This window comes from Corvus kubaryi, unplaced genomic scaffold (assembly GCF_017639235.1).
Source record: "Corvus kubaryi isolate FWS band 111438036 unplaced genomic scaffold, C.kubaryi_AGA036_p1.0 66, whole genome shotgun sequence".
In the NCBI taxonomy this organism is placed as follows: domain Eukaryota; kingdom Metazoa; phylum Chordata; class Aves; order Passeriformes; family Corvidae; genus Corvus; species Corvus kubaryi.
In genome coordinates, this window is record NW_024582054.1 from 15998567 (window position 1) to 16018424 (window position 19858).

At 37.6% G+C, this 19858-nt stretch overlaps 1 protein-coding gene across 18 annotated transcripts in view; it reads left to right on the forward strand.

The window, feature by feature from the left end:
- Nucleotides 1-19858, forward strand: part of NRXN3 (neurexin 3) — a 550019-nt gene that overhangs the window by 430422 nt on the left and 99739 nt on the right. For 7 of the 18 annotated variants that reach the window (XM_042047917.1, XM_042047922.1, XM_042047925.1 and 4 more), the window contains 3 exons: nt 4670-4759; nt 9712-9771; nt 11073-11380. In XM_042047917.1, coding sequence (XP_041903851.1) covers nt 4670-4759; nt 9712-9771; nt 11073-11380 — 458 coding nt within the window. The remainder of the gene's footprint in view (nt 1-4669; nt 4760-9711; nt 9772-11072; nt 11381-19858) is intronic. The other 11 variants (XM_042047919.1, XM_042047932.1, XM_042047933.1 and 8 more) reach the window with 2 other exon arrangements.

Here is a 19858-nt window from a genome sequence, read left to right on the forward strand (position 1 = left end):
AGAAGCATAGAGCACTTCTGCCATATTCCTCTCCAAAGTATTTAGTCCTTGGGAATGTCTGTGGTATTTTAAATATTTTGAATATTCAGGTTAACCAAGATTCAAGAATCTGGAAGATTTCAAAATGTTACCATTAAAATCCTTGAGGTCGTAAAAGTCCGATTGCTTATCAGTTTGTTGAAAAACTTACACATGTAATGGAATTTCTGTTGATTGTGCGTAGAAGTCCTAAATGGGGCAAAAGACTTCTTGTAATCCTAGTCTTCACAGTTGGCTTTAGAATTTTTACATGAAAAAGGAATAAAAATAGGTGAAACAATGTGTTTATGAGGCACAGTTCTTTAGAAGAAGCCAAGTTGTTGAGCAGATCTAAGTCATATTTATTATGCACATGAAGGAAAAAAGAGGAAACTTATTTAAGGTGAGCTGTTCCTATTGGTACTTGAATCACTTAAGCAGCAAGAAACTATGGGAGGAAAAATATTTAGTAAATCACAAGTAGCAAAACTAACAACACTATTTTACTATTAAAAAAATTATATCCTGCAACCTTTGAGACCCACATGGATTCTGAATGCAGAAGAATGATGGGATTAGGAGTATTTTCTGAAATAAATTTAAATTACTCTATCCTGTGTATTCTATTCTGAAGAACAGCCTTGAATCAAATCTGGACTCAAAAAGAAAAAAGAGAGGATCTACATTAGTTATGTGAAAGGGTTGTTTGAATATGTGTATCATTCAACTATAGAAAGAAATTGCACTGAGGTCACAGAAGGATTGTTACTGGAAGTTTCTGTATATGAAGATGGACACATCTTAATCACATCATGGCTCAGCTGTCAGAGGTTCAATAAGCTTTCTTCATGCTGAACTTATGTTACTTCGTGTTGCAAGCCATGATATTTCCTTTTTGAACTCTCATATCAAATGTTGTGTTTATTTTTTAAAGCACAACTCCAAGTCAGTGTTAATTTAGGAATTGTGTGGTTCTATTGTTTATATTTAATGACTATTCTAAGCACTTAACAATGAAAAAGTTGCTCTTTAGCTTACTGTTGTAATTGGGTATATGAGTGAGCACATTCTCATGCACATGTTTTTAAAAAATCATTCTTAGCTATGTCTGAAATAAAATCTAAAAACAAACCAAAAAAGAATAGATCAGATACTAATGTTGCAATATAAACCTATTTGAATTTTCTAATGCCCTTCAATTTTTCACCGCTTTTAAGGGTATGATTTTTATATGTATTTTAATCCTGCTGATATATCTGCATAATAATAAAATAATAAAATTAAATTAAACCTTATTTAAAAAAAAAGTTTTTAAAGATGTGGTGGGGAATAGTTGTCATTTCTGGCTTTCTTGAAGGTCTAGAACTATAAGAAACCCATTTTCCATTGTCATGTCTTTTTTGATTGTCCCACTTCCTTTTTTACCTTAGTCTTGTTGGCCTGTTCTTGTCAGATGCCCTATTTCTGAGGAATTTCAATTTACCACATTATTTCCTTTCTACAGTCAGCCTTTCACACAGAGGAAGAAGTACTCTGTGCTAGCCCCTGGCTGACTCTAGTGTTCCTCTGAACTTTCTTCATTCTGAAAAAGCTCTCATTGCCACCAGTAAAAGGTTACTTATGTGCACACTGGTACCGGATGAAGCCCATGGAGTATCTTGTTGCTTGTAAATAGTGTTACAGAATTTCTTTGGGGCCACAGAAAATGTGCCTGCCCATCAACATTATAATATCAATGCACTCATCTAACCAGTAGTCCTAGCTCAGAATGTACTCTATAAAGTGTGGAATAACCCCCATTTCTACCCAAACTGTGTCTATCACATGCAAAATAGATGTAGTAGCAGCCTCTCTGTAAGTGTTCAAGTCTGGGTTGACAGGGAAATCTAGGCCTTTAAGTGCCCTTGCAATGCCTCTTTAGTATTTTTCAGGACCTAGTATGCCTTTCTTTCATGGAAAAAATTAGGCACACTGCAACAGAAGCAAAAAATCCTAAAGGAGATGCAGAATTTTTCTGATTGCATTTATAAGATTTAGCTATTTTGGTGGGCATGGATTAGTGTGTGAGAAAAGGTCTAAGCTGAATGTCTTGCTAACTTATCTTAAAAAAGATAATGTTTTTGTAGTGAGCTTGACTTAATTTTGTTTCTGTTCTCCCCAAACCAATGGGTCTGCTTCCCTGTCCGGTGAGTGTAATCTTGCCTTGGGCTTAAATGAATGGCAGAACTTGCAGGAAAGGAAGCTATCATTTAGGCTAAGAAATTGGAAAAACAGCTGATCTGCATGACCTCAGCTTACATTAGTCTTCAGCTTATTATTAATGAATGGATCAAATATCATTGTTTTGTTAACATTACTGTCTCTTTAGCTTTAGGTAGGGTTTTTTCTTTGTTTTTGTTGTTTATATTAATTCAGCTCCTCTTTATAAATTTTTTCTTGGCTCCCACATTGAACATGGTTCAAATTTCCTGTTTAGGAATATGTACACATAGAAATGTAGAAGTGAATTTTTGGTGGTGCTGATATGAATTAAGAGAGCTGGGAATGTACTTAAAGGTAACTTAATGTCTGCGAGTTACTCCAAGTCACCACCGTGCGTTTTTAAATATGACTTGACAAATGACTGAGAGTGTTTCCAATTTTATCTTTTCCTTCTAGCTTATCTGAGTAACCAATTGTATATGGCAGGCATCTGAGGTGCAACAGAGAAACTGGAGCAATAATGTGTGTCAGCTGGTGCTTAATTAGATATTTCTATGATGGGGAATAGCAGTTTCCCACGATTAATATGTTATATGGAAGGTAAAAAGTAGATGACTTTTCAGGAAGGTAATTGGGCCAAGAAAAACTTGTTCTTAAATGACTTTGCTTCTTTTTTACCTGTTGCCCCAAATAAGCAGCAAGGCTCCTAAATGTTCATCATTTTAGTTGGGGATACTAGCCCAAATGCAAATTGCTGCTTTCCTTACAGCTGAGCTTACAGAGATCTAGACGATGATTTTGTACAAATACTCCTTAAGATTAGGTCATGTGAATCCTTGTGGCACTATAGCTGGTGTGTTGCTATAGTGCCTCTCACCTGGTGCAGAAAGTCAGCAGTACCAAGATGCTGCTGGAAAGCACATCTGTGGTCAGCAGGTACCTCAATACAGACTAGCAGCATTTCTGAGCAACAGCTGTGCAGTAAGGATGATCAAACACATGAGATCCACCAGTCATATTCCCTGCAGTATAAGAGTGCCTGCTCTTGACTGGCTGGACTTTTATGACTTAGTTTTTAGTTATTCTGTTTTTCATTGGTGTCTCTTTACATTGAAAAAAGATTACAGCATCTGTTTCAAAAAGTCCATTAAATATGAAGCCCCATTAGGATATTTATATGTGGGACTTTAAAGGCAGTACTGCAAATCTTGCAGAGCAGTTGCTGACTTGGACCACCATTTGTTCAAAACACGTACTGGAGCACAACTGATCTACTGAACTTCTGCTTATGGTAGTATTACTTCAGGAAGCTGTGGGCTTACTCCTTTTTCTACAATATTATAATGTTGCATGTAAAAATGCACTCGTTTTATGACGGTGTGACTGAGGAGTTTTTGTAAAAATAATGCTTGAAGCAAAAATTAGAATTAATCAGAAAGTGACTGTAACTGAAGAAAATGAAAAAGCAGAATGATGGCACTTGCTCACTGTCATTCCTAACACCATCAAACTGAGCTGCTTCTTTCTACTAGAGGTTCCATCTGAGCTGTACAATTTTCCAATAGCTAGGGAATTTGGTCAGAGGCTTTGTGTGAATCCTGTTCCTCTCTGTGCTGTACAAGTTATAAGAGCTTTCCACCAGAGCACACTTTAATGGATGATTCTATTATCCATCAACATGGAACAATGGAACTGCAATTGCCAGAATTTACATTTTGGCTAATTATTTCTGCTTTTATTTAAATTAGTTTCTAAGCTTTTGTTTTATTCTGGCAACAGGCCCAAGTCTTTGGTAACTGAACATAAGTCTTTATGTATCCTTATGTAACATTTCTTCCTCTTTTCAAATTTTACTTCCCTTTTTTCCTATTTATCTTTCTGTTCTTAGGTGTTTTGCTTTTTTTAAAACTAAATCTATTACATCCTTTCAGCACCGATTTCTTATATTTTTTTCCTTTCCTTTTTTTTTCTATTTACTGGGTTTCTAGTCCTAACACGTGTCTTTTACCAGTGCAAGAAGGTTTATCAAATTACTACTAACTCTGTGTTTACATGACTGACATATTGTGCCATGTCCTTATGCAATCAGATCTAGAGTCTGATCGCAATGTTTTAACTCATGACACTGAGTTCATGCAAGGTCTCACATCACAGACAAATTGCACATGCCTTCTAACCAATTTGGATAAACAGATACTCTGAGGAGAATCTGAGATATCTTTTTTGTAGGATTTAATTTCTTTGACCTTCCAGAACTTCAGGCAATTGGATGAATAGCTATTCTCCACTTTACTAAAGATAAATCTCTCTCTTTTCAAATATATATATGTACACACATGCACACTTATTTATCTATAGCTAAATAAGGTCATAAAAAAAAAATCTAGGATGTTTTAACTATTTCATTGACTTTTCAGATTGTTTTTAAGCTGTTTTTTAAACTTTAAAGGCAACACTGATAGTGAACGGTTCCAAATGGTAAAACAGAAAATCCCCTTCAAATATAACCGGCCTGTAGAGGAGTGGCTGCAGGAAAAAGGTAACAGTCATTAAAACTTTCATTTTAAACCCATTTGATTCTAAACTCTCATTTTTAAAGCCTGCAAATAAATGTTTCTTAAATGATAATCGCCTGCTGCATAAATGACTGTTTTAATTTTCATTATAATTTGTGTCAGCTTCCACCTGCCATATGTTGATAAATCATGCTATAATACATTGCTATTAAAATGCAGTTAAAGGGACGAAATTCTAAGCTTGCTATAATAGTAATGACAAACAAACAAGCAAAAATTCAGGACATGATTTCTAAAAAAAAACCAAGTGAAGAAGAGTGAAGAGCAACAACATGTATTATGGCAATTTAACCACTGCATGATTTTCTTATTTTAATTTGGGCTTGAGCTACATTTATATCTTTATTGTTGAAGTTTTCTTAAAAGATTTTCAAATCTACTTGTAAAACCACTTCCTTTAAGTTGGGTTTTTGTTTTTGTTTTTTTTTTTTCTCATGAGTCTGATTAGCCACTATGGCTATGGATTTCCCAATTGTATTAACATAATTAAATGATTTTAAAAAATGTTGTAAAGAAAACATTTTTTAACATTTTCTTTTAAATTACAGTGAGGGAGACAGAGAAAGATGATTGTTCTGTTGCTTTTATGCTATGTCTGGAATACAGTTTGAACAGTCACATGATATTTGTCTAAGATACAGATCAAATTTCTAATCTCAGGCAGTGCTACTTAATTTTGTGGGTTTGCCTGGAGTAATTGGCCTCAGTTCAACAAAAAAACTTGTTAACATGAGTAAGTCCAGATGGCTTGAGTGAAAGTTCTGCATACAGTCCATGACCCGTTGAAATGGGACTTGTATCCGAACAGTAACTTTTATTTTTAAGGAATTAGTAGAGGGGAATAAAATCTTGGATGTAAGAACCCGTTTTAAAGCCTGGTGAGGGTAACAGAATAACTTGCCGATTCCAGTGGGGCTTGAGCTAGGCTCTTGGTAATACAGTGGAGTTTAAGTCAGGAAGATCTTCTCCCTCTACTACTAAATGTGGTACTAAAAAAAAAAAAAAAAAGCACTGTAGCTAACTCCTGGCCTTGGAGTCTAAACAAAGCAGAACACAATCTTCTCTTGTTTCCATTTATGAAAGTACTGCTAATAAAAGGGGGTGACCTTTGAACTCAGATCTTGCATTTTCTGTGCTGATTTAGACCATGGTTGTTAACGCATTTTCCAAGATGGAAAGCCAATCTTTTGTAGGACTGGAAAAATATAGTTTATGTTCTGTTTCAAATTTCTAACCTCAGCTGAATTAACAAATTGATTTATCCAGTATGAACTAAGTTAACGTCAGGAGGGATGTGGCTAAATCCAGTCAAAATATTTTTATATGAAGGGCCTGATCCTGCAAAGTGTTGTGCAAACTCAGTTCCTGCTGACTTCAATGAGAGCTGGCAGTGTTGCTCACTTTTCAGGTTTGGTCTACAAAGGTGTAGTGTTTAAAACTAAAGCTAAAGTATTAATGAAAGTAAGGCAAAAATATTTGTTTACTCAAAACAGAGGGGGTTTTTTTACCACCAGTCTGTCATAAACAGTTAATTCAGCAAAATTGTAAATAAATTTTAACATAACAATAAACAGAAAATGCTTATTGAGTCTCAGTGGGTTGCCCTATTAATTTACAAGATCAAACTAAAATAGATAAATAAAGTTTAACACTAAAAAGAGAATAATTTTGGTAAGTCTGAATTGCTAAAGTCCCTTTAACACTAAAGACAATGATTGCCTCAATTTTGTTAAAACAGATGCATGTCTAATTCCTTGATGCAATTCATGTGCTTGAGAAACCCATCTTTGTTTTCTTTTGGCTTGGTTGTGGGTTTGTTGCTTTTTGGTTTGGGTTGTTTTTTTTTTTTTCCTTTTTGGTTTTCCACAAAATCTTTTACTTTATATCCCAGCTTCTAAAAGTTTGAGCTTAAAAGCATGCCAAGACACTTTCATTTGTAATCCATCCTGAAGTTTTGAACTGAAGTCTACCTTTTGTGGATATTGGTGCTTTGTTAAAAGACAATCACACATGCACTAGAGTCTAAAAGAGACTATATTTGAGTCTTCAGGCACTCTCAAAGCACTGGATGTTGTTAGGCTAGAAGGGTAGAGCTATGTTTTCACTAAAGTGAAAAGAAATTCAGTCTTTCCACTATGTGTCAGGGAATGACAATGTGCAGTGTAACACCTGAGACGATATAACTTGGTTCCTTCATTCCAAAGTAGACAGACATTTTCAGCAACTTAGGTATCACTCAAATTAAAAAAATATAAGAGTGAGTAATTTCTGTAGCTTTTCACCAGCCTGCTCATCCATCTAGTCATCCATTTAACAATTAATGTAACATGGAAACCTTCTGTCAGAAGGCTTTATAAAGATGATGAGAGAAAGGGTAGCTTCCTATCAAAATGTAACAAAACAAACTGATGGCTGGAGGAATAGATTCATCAAAGAGACAGCATATAAATAGCTGTCTTGCCCATGTGAGTTCTTAGCTTGGGTGAGGTAAGATGAAACACTTTTTGATTGACATTTTTGAACACTATAGATTTGGTCTTCCTTTGTTACTCCTATGTTATTCATAACAATGAAATAGTTCATTCTTGGAAAGCAAATATGACACATTATCTTTCTGAAGTGGCATCACTATTGGCTTTGAAGGGCTTTAAATTTTATAAATTAGTTTAAAATAATTTTAAGAGCCCAGGTTTACGGTCTTGAATTGGATGAGTAATAAGCAAAATATTAAATGCTGTTAACTTCACTGAGATTACGTATGTGAATATAAAAAGTGGCATTAGTCTTAAATTGTTCAACTTCAGTAGTCATAAATCCAGCAAATTTTCTGAGCAGAATACTTGGTATCTGCTAAGGCACAGATGTTACCTGTTCTGCAATTGGATGAGCTGATAAAGACCCAGAAGCATCACATCCAAAGGATTGATCCCAGAAGTCCTTAATTATTCAAATCTCTCTTACCTGTAAAGTCTCCTTGATGTAAGTGACTGTACTTTTGAAGCAAGAACTATTAGTATGAATTAGGATTTGCAAAGTCAGGCCCAAAATCTCTCCTAGTGCTACAGAAAAGTTACACTTCAGATTTCTCTGTGGTATTTTTAATTAGAATTCAGTTTTCCAAATTAAGAAGTCAATGAGAGAGCAAACAAAGAAACAAGAGCCTGAACTATTCAGAGTATTTACAAAGCACCTCATAATTTTTCTTCAGTATGACATTAAAATAGCAGTAGGAAGGATTCTCTGTGGACAAAAAGGACTGTAATTCTGCAGTCCTTACACACCTAGTAGAATTTACTAATGCAAATAGTTCCTCAATAAAATTCAGTGGCCAAATGAATTTTACATAGGGGAAGTAAAGGCTTCAGCTAAATTTCATTTAAAGAATGATCAGAAGAGACATATGGTGGCAGAATTAAGTGTATCTTCTCTCCAAAGTTTTTTCTCATTCCATATTCATTTCCCTAGTGTCTTTATCATGTGCGTGTACACCATCTTCGAGAGAAGAATGAGGAATTGCAGGTAATAGGTGACTGCAACAAGTGATTGTTCTTTTAGGAAACACAGTTTTAGTGTGGTTTCCAGCATTAACCATATGATGCAGTGCATGAATCCTGGTCTGGAAAACCACTTAACAATGAAGGCCCCAAAACACACTATCAGAGTTCCTTTTTTTGCAGGAATAGGGTCACTTCCTTGGTGTACACTTACTTTCAACATTAGAAGATGCAGATGAAGGCCCAGAATTGGATACATGATCTCTTTTTTTTTTAATTAATTTACTAACTCTTCATTCTTGCAAATAAAGCAAGAGATGTGACAGACGTGTGAAGCTATGAGCTTGGGTTAGAATAGTTGACATCCTGAGAAGAGTCACAATCCTCCAGAAGAAGTGAGAGAACCCCTATTCTATCCTTGTCTGGGGAGCTCTCCTACCTGGATCAGCAAAAAATTTTCCTTTCTCATCACCTTCCACCTTTTTCCGTTTGGCAGAAGATGAAAAAAGATGCTAAATTAATTCAGGGGAAGAAAAGAATGGAAATACAAATGGAAAACTGAACTGACAGTATCTTCCATCTGTTTTCAGGGATAACATCTCAAGATTAGTGAAATAAGTCCCTTTACTCATAAGTCCCTTCTTTACTCATCTTACCTCTACTCTTTGGCACTCTTATAATGAGTGAGGTGGGAAGGAGGGAACAGTAGCAAGTGACGTGACTGAGTTTGTAGGGGAAGGGACAATATGGACAGTACTATACTGCTAGAGGGAGGGAACATATTCAGAGAAGGGAAAGTGGTGTAGTAAAATTCTTACAGCATATCCATTAAAAAATCCAAAGCACAACATGACAGAAAAGAAAAGCAGGTTCTGAGGACATGGTATGGGACAGGAGTTTTGACCTTCTACAGTGTACAGTGCCATTTCCTCCAACTCAGACAGGAGCTGGGCTGAGAGGGATGAATATCTTAACCGATATCTTTACTGGACCCTATTTTTGTCATAAGACAAGAGTAAAGGCTCTGTTTACATTCTGAGGATGTGTGGCTTCAGTGCATGTTTATTGATGTTTTAATAGACATATGTTGCCTCTGGCAAGTTTAAAACCTCCTGAGATGCAGAATATTGCATCAGGTGTTTCAACACTTTGCAGGGGAAGAATATCCCCCCCATTTTTATTTCTCATTTCTTCATCAATGCAGTTACTCCACCCTAATCAAGTCCTAATTTTCCATTTACAAATCTGAGGGTGAGGAGCACAAGGGATGTGCAGCCCACCTCCACATGTCTCTGTGTTACACCTCTCCATATACTGTTGCTTAGTTAGCTAGGGTCCTCTTTGGGGCCAGGAACTACTTTCAGACACATTTCTTCTCTTGTCCCCATTCTCTCCCCCATGGTCCATCCTGTCACCATAAGATGATGCTACACCGCATCACCACTTCACTTCAAGACCCGCCACGACGACCACCAAAATTGGTGAGCTCCCCCGTGTATTTTGATCTACTCTAACCACTGGCTGTGAAGGAATGAGCAGTAGATCATAGGCTGTACTTTCTTACGTGGTGGCATTCGGCACCTCTCATCAGGCTGGACTAGACAGAAAGTGGCGTGTGAGAACTGGGGAACGGGAATGGGATGGGAACATATATTTCAAACTTCATAAAAATTGGAAAACAAAAGATACTTGAATGATGATTGACTTGAAGCTGCATTGGTAAGTCAGTGCATTCTGAGCAATGTCCAGTCTGGTTGTCTGCTAATTCAGCAGATTTCAGGCGGCATGCCCCTAATCTTTTGAGGAATAATGAAATTATAGGCACTGCCTTTGCATTTCATGAAACAATTTATTTCTTAATATGGTCAACCTAGTGCAGCCTGGGACATAAACAGTATTTATAGAGCAGTCCAGCCTGAATGTTATATAAGTGTCCTGCAAAACTAGGTGAATTGGCAATTGTTACTAGATTTATTTTTAATAATTCTATTTTTTATTACATATGATACTGGACCACTTCTAACACTCAAGATATGACCTTGACTAAACCACATAACCTGCCTACATTTGAATTCCACTCTCTGTAAGAGGGGAGGGAGTAAGGCACTCTGGAGCTTAACCGGAAGTCATATCCTCACTATTTCAAAAGCTTTGCTCTTTCAGAGACATCAGAAATGTTTGCATTTCTTGTTTCTTGGGTTTAGATTTGCAAGCCTAAACAACACAAAGTTTACAGGTGAAAGATCATGACTGATCCTGTCGTAACACTCCTACTCAATTCTTATAAGGCTTCATTTTTTTCTGATGTTTTACTGTTTCTGAGCCAGCCCTTGAAACCTTTGCATTATAAAAGTGGCTTTATGAGTTAATCCAGTCCTTTAGCCAGTCCAAAAGGAGGTTTATTTATGGGCTGAAGCTTGACAGGTACTGCAATCTGAATTGATAGTAGAAAAATGGCTGCATATTGAAGTCCTATTTGTAGTTTAAAATCCATCCAATCCTAAAAGAATGGGTTCAAATTTCTGAAGTTCCTCCAGAGTTTTGATGTGTGAGTGGATGCTGAAGTTTAAGGTTCAGTTTTAGGTATTCGTACTTTCAGGCTAATCTTCCTTATTAATGACTTTTAGGCACTACATTTCCATACTGTTTCTCTACAGTCATCATAAACACTACCAAGAATGAATCTACTTCTCCTTTGTCCATCACTTTGGGCCAGGGCTCAATGTAGAATGAAAACTGAAGGAAATGTCTGTCAATAATGCTATTCACCCCCCTTCACTAGGACGACAGTTAACGATCTTCAACACCCAGGCGCAAATAGCCATAGGAGGGAAGGACAGAGGGCGTCTCTTCCAAGGCCAGCTCTCCGGTCTCTATTACAATGGCCTGAAAGTGCTGAACATGGCAGCGGAGAACAACCCCAACATTAAAATCAATGGAAGTGTCCGACTCGTTGGGGAAGTCCCTTCCATCTTGGGAACAACACCCACAACATCCGTGCCACCGGAAATGTCAACTACAGTCATGGAAACCACGACCACGATGGCGACCACTACCACCCGAAAAAATCGTTCACCGCCTAGCATCCAGGTGAGTCAATTAGTCTTCTCCATTTCCATCAGTTCTTAACTAGTATTGCTGCTCATTTGTAAGTTCATAGGAGCCATGTTCTCTGATCATGTTCCATGTAACTATTTTAAAAATGTTACCTTCCTGTGTTGGACACAGGACAAACAGCTGGCTGAATTGTTGCGGCACCTGTATGTGAGAATAGGAAGAGATTTTGCTCCTGATCTAGTGCAACCCCACTTGTGTAAGTGAGATTGTCACAATGTGAACAAGAAAAAGGTTTTAACTATGTTTCAAAAGTTCCATATGTGGGGAAATGTATTCCGAAGAGAGTTACAAAGCTTAATGGGGGGTGGGTGTATGGTTATTTATTATTATGACAGTATGAACTGCTGCAATAGTGAAGTTCATAATGAGGAGAAAAGCAATGGAGCATTACTTCCAGTTGGAGTCATTTTTCATTTTCCTTTTATAGCCCTCCTGCAGAGAATTTTGAAGGAACGCTATCAAGATCAGTTTCTTGCAAAATGTAGATGTTCCAACATAGAATAGTTCCAATCTATTTGGTAAAAATCATTCCTAAAAAAAAATTAATTTAGGTGTTCTGACTTAATTGTGCCTATGTAGTTATTTCAACCCTTAAAATGCAGTGGAAGCCAGAATATGGAACTGGTTAGAAATAAACACCTTCAATTGGCTCTCCTTGTCTGTGCAAAGAAAAGAATCATGTGAATAACCAATCTGAGCTGTGGGTTATTTATTTCAGCAGTATGCTATCATGTTATTGTGTTATCAACTACAATGAAACATTTGTTTTGAAATCATTAGAGAGATGGAGCTACTGGAGAGACTCTAGAAAAGGGCCTCTAAAACGAGTAAGGGACTGGAGCATTTCTTGTGTGAGAAAAGGCTGAGAGAGCTGGGACTGTTCTCGCTGGACAAGGGGACGCTCAGGGGGGATCTTAACTGTGTGTACAAATACCTGAAGGAAGAGTGTAAAGATGACAGTGGTGCCCAGTGACAGGACCAAAGATGATGGGCACAAACTGAAACACAGGACTTTCCCGCTAAACATCAGGAAACATTTGTAACGTGAGGGTGGCTAAGCATGGGCACAGGTTGCCCCAAAAGGCTGTGGAGTGTCCATGCTGTTAAATATTCAAAAGCCATCTGCACATAGTCCTGGACAGCTGACTCTGCGTGATCCTACTTGAGCAGAGGTTTGGACTAGATGACCTCCAGAGGTCCCTTCCAACCACAGCTATTCTGTGATTCTGTGAGGTGCCTCTGGCTGCAGTGGAATTTACAACTATTAGAGTAATTAATTCCAAGCTGAGGTTTAACAGTGCCCCCTTTGGTACTCTGTAAATCCAGATAGCAACAGGACTGGGATTAATTGAGCTATTAGCCTCAAACACCCAGTAGGTGATTTATAAAGTCTCAGCCAAATGAGGGGAAATTACCCCGGGTTTGGTCACTGTTGGTCATAAACTTTGCAAGAATTACAGTTCCTTCTCCTCAGTGACTAGTTCTAATTTTAGAGAAAATATTTGTACAGTTGCATCTCCAGAACTATGAAGTCTGTTGTTCTTATCCTGCCCTCAATAATTTTTAAAGGCAGCAGAACTGTGTTTAGCTATACCAGTGGAACAGAGAATAGCACTGGACCTTTATGGGCTGGGTCAAGCTGGAAATGATGCTGGCTTGCCTGAAGAGGAGCTCTTTCTGAAAGCTTCCTGCCTGGCCTACGTGGCAGTTCACTCAGCCTACAGAGACCAACTGTGTGCTGAGAGAGCATCAGGAAGATTTAATAAAGTGTCAAAGTGCTTCTAAAAACATGGTTAGAGCAGCGATTTCCTGGATACACATGCACCACAACAAATGGCCTCATCTCAGCTGATATTAAAGCAATAACTCTTTGACACTTCATGCTATCTGCTGAAAGAAAAATAAAGGTCAATATGTACCTCCATTACAACTTTCTGCATTTCAATATTGGGCCATTTTATTGCTGTCGCAGCACAGATGGCTTGCCTTTCTTCTTTATTTTTGGTGGAATTTGATTCTGTCTGCTTAAGTTGCAGTATCTGTGTGGTGAAAGTGAGAAGAAATTGTCTTTTTCTGTTTGGGCAGTATCTCCAGCCACTCTTTTTCAGGTGCCTAATGGTTATTTTATCTTGCTTGTGTTCGACATCACCATCGCCAAGCCTGCTTACAATTTTAGATCTAAGTGGTGGAAAAATCTAATAGAACAAGTTTACTCTTTGGGAAACGTAAAATATAGATACCTAAGGCTATGAGCGGTACAAATACAGTTAGTTATTACCTTGTTCCAGCTTTTCTTCTCTTTTCTGCTCATGAGTAAACAATTTTTCTTCACTTTCAAGGCTGTTTAAAGTTTAGCCTCTTCTCTCCTGATTCTGATCAGCATGATTCATGCATTTTTTGCTCACTTCTTAGATTTGATTATAAGAATCTTTCTGCTTCCATACAAAAGGCAAAGGGTTATTTTTCCAATCACATTGAAACTCTTTTGTCATCATGATGCATGCCAAAAAGTTGTCAGAGGTTAGGCTGATGATAGTCTAAGGCAACTGTTTATCAAGTCAATTAATATTGTCACATTTTTTTTTTTTATTATCCATGTTTCTGTATCCATGTGTCATATTTTGTTTTATTCTAAGAGTGCAGACTCCTTGGGTTCAAAATGTACTTTTATTCTGCACATGCACATTACTTGGCACAGAAAGGTTCTGGCCAACTGTAGAAATACGAAGCATGATACAAGTAAAAGTAAAGCATCTAATGCAAAATAGCAAGAATCATGATAAAGAATTACTGCTCTTACTCTGTTAGGAGTATCTGTGTTACTCGTGTTGCTCATTTTTGTATGTAAGTAACTAAAACTACTCCTTTTTTGAAATGCATAAAAATCTTGTGCAGAATATCAAGTCTGTAATCACAAAGTGTTACAAAATCCAGGGGAATTTCAGAAGGATTTAGATTTACACATCACTTGTTAAGGAACTACAGAAGAGCATCTTAAGTGCAAAGATATCTTGTTTGTAACACACACCAAGGCACTTCCTGCAGTTAGGTAGTCTGAGTACTGACAGAAGTATTTTAGAACACAGTTAGACTAAAACAGCTGGGAAAATGAAGTGCTTTAAAAATACCAGTGTTTTGGTAAATGGTAATGGTAATGGTAAATGGTAAAAATACCATTCAGACCAATGATATGCTTCAGTTTGTGAAGAGCCCAGACATGGTATATAGTTTTGAACAAACAAGCAAGATGAAGGGAATTGAAAGAAGTATTGCTGGAAATACCCAGTGGCGTTGAAATTAGCATTTAAAATGTCTATAAATTTATACTAAATTTTTGCAAGGCAGTGAAACTCAAATCAATGGAGGACAGCTAGGATTTGAGTGAGAAACAGTGGAGATACATGGCTGTATGCTATACTGCTGGGAATATTCCTGTGATTCAGAGAAGGAAATAACAAGAGCAGACCTTTTCTTGCTAACTGAAAATAAGGGAGAAAAAGGAGTTTCCATTTGTGTCTGTTTCAGTGAGTTACAAATGGTGCTTGTGCTCCACTGCCCTGAGTAGAAGCACTGGTTTGACTTTCTCACACATGGTTTTGTCCTGGATTTAAGTACAGTCTGTTCAGAAGTGACATGAGCTGTGCTAATTTCTTGCTGCCTCTCAGGGCCCTGACACATCAGACTCTCCTGTGACAATAATATTCCCTCTGAGACTTCTGCTTTGCCACGTTACCCACAAAGGCCTTAGAGACAAGCTGCTAGTTTTTGTGTGTGGCACAGGAGGATGCCATCCAAACTGCTTCTGGGTGAGAGTCACTGTGCTAAGCCACACAGCATTCTTGCAAAGCTGTCATGCTTCTCACAGGGTTAGTTCATTAGTTAGAGGTCCTGGAATCCCACATGTCCCTATTTCCTGATTTAAAGCACAGCTTCAGTTATTAGTGAAGTACTTCAGTGATTTTTTGGTTTGGGAGACCTCTGTGAAAACAGGTTAAAGTGACACTCATTCTCATCTTCTGCTTCCATGTCAACTACTTGTGTGGTCAGAATTCTCTTTTATGAGTTGCTGCTCAAAGCTTTTGAGGAGACTCTCCATATGCTTTATGTGGCACATTCTGTCTTCGTTCACAGCTGGGTCACTCCATTTTCAGATGATTTGTGCAGAGTTAATTACTAAGTAAAGCTAGTGTATAAATCATTCACTGTGATACATGTCTTCCATTCAAAACACACTCAGTTCAGCAAATTCAAGAGGAGAACCACTCCAGGCAATCTTCTGGAGGCCCTAGGGCAGGTCCCTAATATGTCTGGTCTATGATATGGATGGCTGAGGACCCAAGATCAGAACAGTTTTCTGTGAGAAAGAGATCAGAACCCTTCTGGGATGACAGATGGACCTCTGGGTATGCTCTCCATGAAGAACCAGAGACTCTGTGCTCTGTTACATATCCAGGGCATACCTCAACTTCTTGAGATGGGGAAAGTGACACTTGCCAAAGTGCTCAGACTATAGCTTGTAGGTGGCAAGAATAAATTACTTGTGGATGTTTTCAGCTGTGATCTTAGAGCCATAGAATGACAGTTCATGATTTATTATGTGCAGACTGTTCTCTCTAGAGACTGGAAGAGGGGATCTGCCTATATCTATATGGAGAGTCCAGTCCATTGGCATGGCTTAGAATAAGGTTTTCAACCTTTATTTTTAACCATTAGGCTTTTCAGCCTTCTAACTGTGTGTTCTGAGGGTCCAATAATCTTGATTAATGTCTTTCCATAACGTGCAGCTCCAGGCTAAATCCTTCCTTACAGTGTATATCACAAAGGAAAATAGCACAGAAGATTTGTCAGTCTAATTAGACTTTCACTGTCAGAAAGACAAATAAAATTGTCTCACCCTTGGTCTTGCCTAGGTACTTTCTTTTACACTCATAGATAATAATTTGGTAGGGAAAGAAATTGGCCTTTAATTTGGTTTTTGCTTCTTATAAGTCACTGGTGACATTTTCATCCCAAGACTGCAAAGCTCTAATGAAAAAAGAGCTTTTGATGAGTCTCTGCTTTAAAGACTGACTTCATTGGCTCATTGGCACAGCTGAGAATTACAGAGGCTAGCTCTTATCCCTTCTTATCTGCTTCTTCCTTCATTATTTTTTCTTAAAGAGACCACAGCTCCAAACTTTACCGTGTTTCAGAGTGGAATCCCTTCTCCTATACTACACTCCTGCATTGCTGCATTCCCAAAATGGCATTTACTTGTTCACAGTCACATCTCTTCTGTGATGATTAAATGGTAACATGCTTTGAGCAGAGAAAGAAAGCAGAGTTTGGAAGCAAGAATCCAAACGTTGAAAATTTTCATGCAGACAATTGTTCATGTAGGTTACAGTTACTAATTCAGTAGTACCAAATGACCTCTAAATACTTTACAAATATGTAGAAAATAGATTTAGAAAATATGTAGAAATAGATTTAGTGCACACTGAAATACAGAATCTTTGGTGTGTAATGTAAGTAGCTAAAATGTATATGGTATGGTAATGTTCTGTATGGGAAAGGCACAAAAATATTCTCCAGGTGAGTATTAGATTTGCAAGTGATGTGGTGTGTTTAAATTATATTTATTGATGTAGTGTTCAAGATACTCAGATTACCTGTAACATTCATGTAATCTAAAACAGAATCTTATATTTTCATGGTTTCATCCACTTTCTGCAGATGACAGAAAGTGCAGTTGTGCTGCATTTCTCAAAGCGCCGTAGGGAACCAGTTTTCCAGAAGGGCCATAGGTGAGCCACAAGTACAGTACCCATTCAAAAGAAGAATGTGATTTTGTTGTAATATTATTTTTCCAGCCTCTGCTCCCTAGTGCTGACAAGTACTGATGATGAAAATAAACTCAGCCTTGTATTTCTGCTAAGCACAATTACAGTAATAAAGAACATTGTGCTTGTAAAACAGTTCATGCATATGCTGGTGTTTGCTGTCATTTGTTGACATTACCAGCAGTGATATTGGACATTTAACTTAGTAGCCATTGTTGGCTCCAAATGGAGATGTCTGTCTCATGACTCCAGGGGAGGGATTTGATTGAATGTGTGTGGCAAACTTGAGAGCCAAGAGTTGGCAGATAGCATGATTTCTCAAAATACAGCTTACACTCATTCTTTGGATAACCTGTTTTTATATAGTAGCATTAGCAAGTAGTCACTTCAGCCACTCCTCTGTGTCTTCTGTTAGGATCCACACTGCCTTTTTATTTCTTCAGTCTCATAGTTTACAGAAGGTCCGAGTTGGCTGATTCATTTCTACAAGGGTTGAGATTACATTGCCTTTAACTTACAGATCTGAGCAATCATTTGGGTCTTGCAGCAAAATCTCAACTGGTGTTTTGTGGTTTTGACACATGTCAATTTTGGAAAAGAAGATTGGGCCCAGAATAAAAAGAGCAAGGGGATGGATAAAAAGGGACTGGTCTAGGACTTTTCTAGAATTTCAGAATCTCTTTAGATTTTTCTCTTATGTGTTGTTTTGTCTTGACCAAGAACTATTGAAATTGTTACTTGCTTTTAGGTGAACAAGCAGATTTCTTGAATAAAAGAATAGGAAGCTGTAATAACAGCTGTAGTAAGCTGATTCCTGCCTTCTTCAGGCAGGCACACATTTCTTAGAAAGTAACATTAATAACATCAGTATGCACTTTTTTTCAGAGCACAGTATCCCTTTGTGCATTTAGGCATGTCATTTGCCCTGCCAAAAAGGATTCTTGAAAGTCACGTGAAAGATTATTTTCAAAATCTGATTAATACAGTACTCAGGAACTAAAGCTATTCTAGTTGACCATACATTTGATCCCAAGCCAAATGAAAGAATAGGACAAGTGTGTTCTAGAATGGTTATGCAGTGACAAGACATGATGAAGAGATCCAATATTACAAAAGCAACTACTTAGAAATAAATGGAGTAGAATCAATGGTTATGGCTCAAATATAGTTGGAGGATTGGCTCATGTTTTGTTATAGCATATCTGTTCCTCTTGCTATTTATATACTTCAGGGAAATGCCAAAATTCTTCCTGAGCGTATAGCTCCATTTTATTTGTTTGGTTTTAGGGGTTTTTTGTAATGGGAATGGCTGAGAGGTGGGAACGTACCGCTTACCTTTCCTAGATCATTCATTTCAATGAATGCACAGAAATTGGAAACACATCCATGCTGTTGTGACAGACCTGCTTTCTGAAACCGTCTAATTAATGCCTTGGATTTTCTGCAGAATGATGGTGTTGTTAGCTAACAGAAACAGAAGGATTTCTGCTAGTTTCTTTTTCATCTGTGGGATGAGTTGTCACTGATTTGCAAGATATGTCTGTCACAGTACAGCTCGTAAAAGTAGTGATTAGCAAGACAGGCTGTACAACCACCAATTCTTTATCTCCTCCCTTAGATGGCATATGAGTAGGTGGGATGTTGTTCATTTTGATTGCAAAATTACTTTTATTATATTCTGAAAGATAAGAATTTGTTTCCACAAAATTTCCAAGGAAAAATAAAGCCAAAGGGGTGAGAAACTGAATTTGAGTTCTCCTGGTATTGCACAGTATATAAATGCTTCCCTTTTTTCTTACAGTGTATTTTTGGAGGAAAAGTTGTTTTTTGGTATTTGGTGTTTGGTATTTTTATTTGGTATTTGTATTTACATGCAAAATATATTGGCTTTTCACCCTTAAAATTACTAATAAAGGGATCCTCTTTCCTAATAATCACTTTCAGAGTTTTCGACCGGTGCTGTGTTGGCCGTTTTATTGTGTCTCAGAATAGGTGTGCTAAGGAAATCGATTTGTGGGTAAGGACAATTCCAGGGAATACCAGTAGTTTTTTAGGGGGCAAGAACAAGAGAGTAGGAAATGTGGAAAATGCTCTAACAGCTAAATGTATCAAAGTGGGTAGAGAAAGGATGAATGCTGAGGGGCAGATGGCAACTAAGATCCAAAGCATGAGATACATCTCTCTCACTGAGATATGGGAAAGAACCAGCATGATTTAGAGACAGAGAGTGACCTGGCCAGAGCTGGTAGGCTGGTGGTTCTAGGAACTCTATTTTGGAGAGGCAAAGGTTTTAGGAAAAGACAAACTCATACTATATGGCTTAGAACCACTCTTCTACTTTTAACCTTTGCTTGGTTCCACATTCCATGTTCCCTAAGGATAAAGTGTTTTATTTTTGCCAAGCTGGCTGGGACTCAGTTCAGTAGAAATGCTGGCAGTGAGATCTGAGGACCCATGGATTCTTCCATGCAGTTCAAAGTCAGACAGAGCTGGGATCATTTACACGTACTAAGACCATTTAAAATGCACCTCTTCCTCTCACTTGCAACAGTTCTTTCCCCATAACTGTTTCAAAGCAAGAAAACTCTGTGAAAAGGGTCAAGTCAGGTAAGGACAAAAAACTACTATA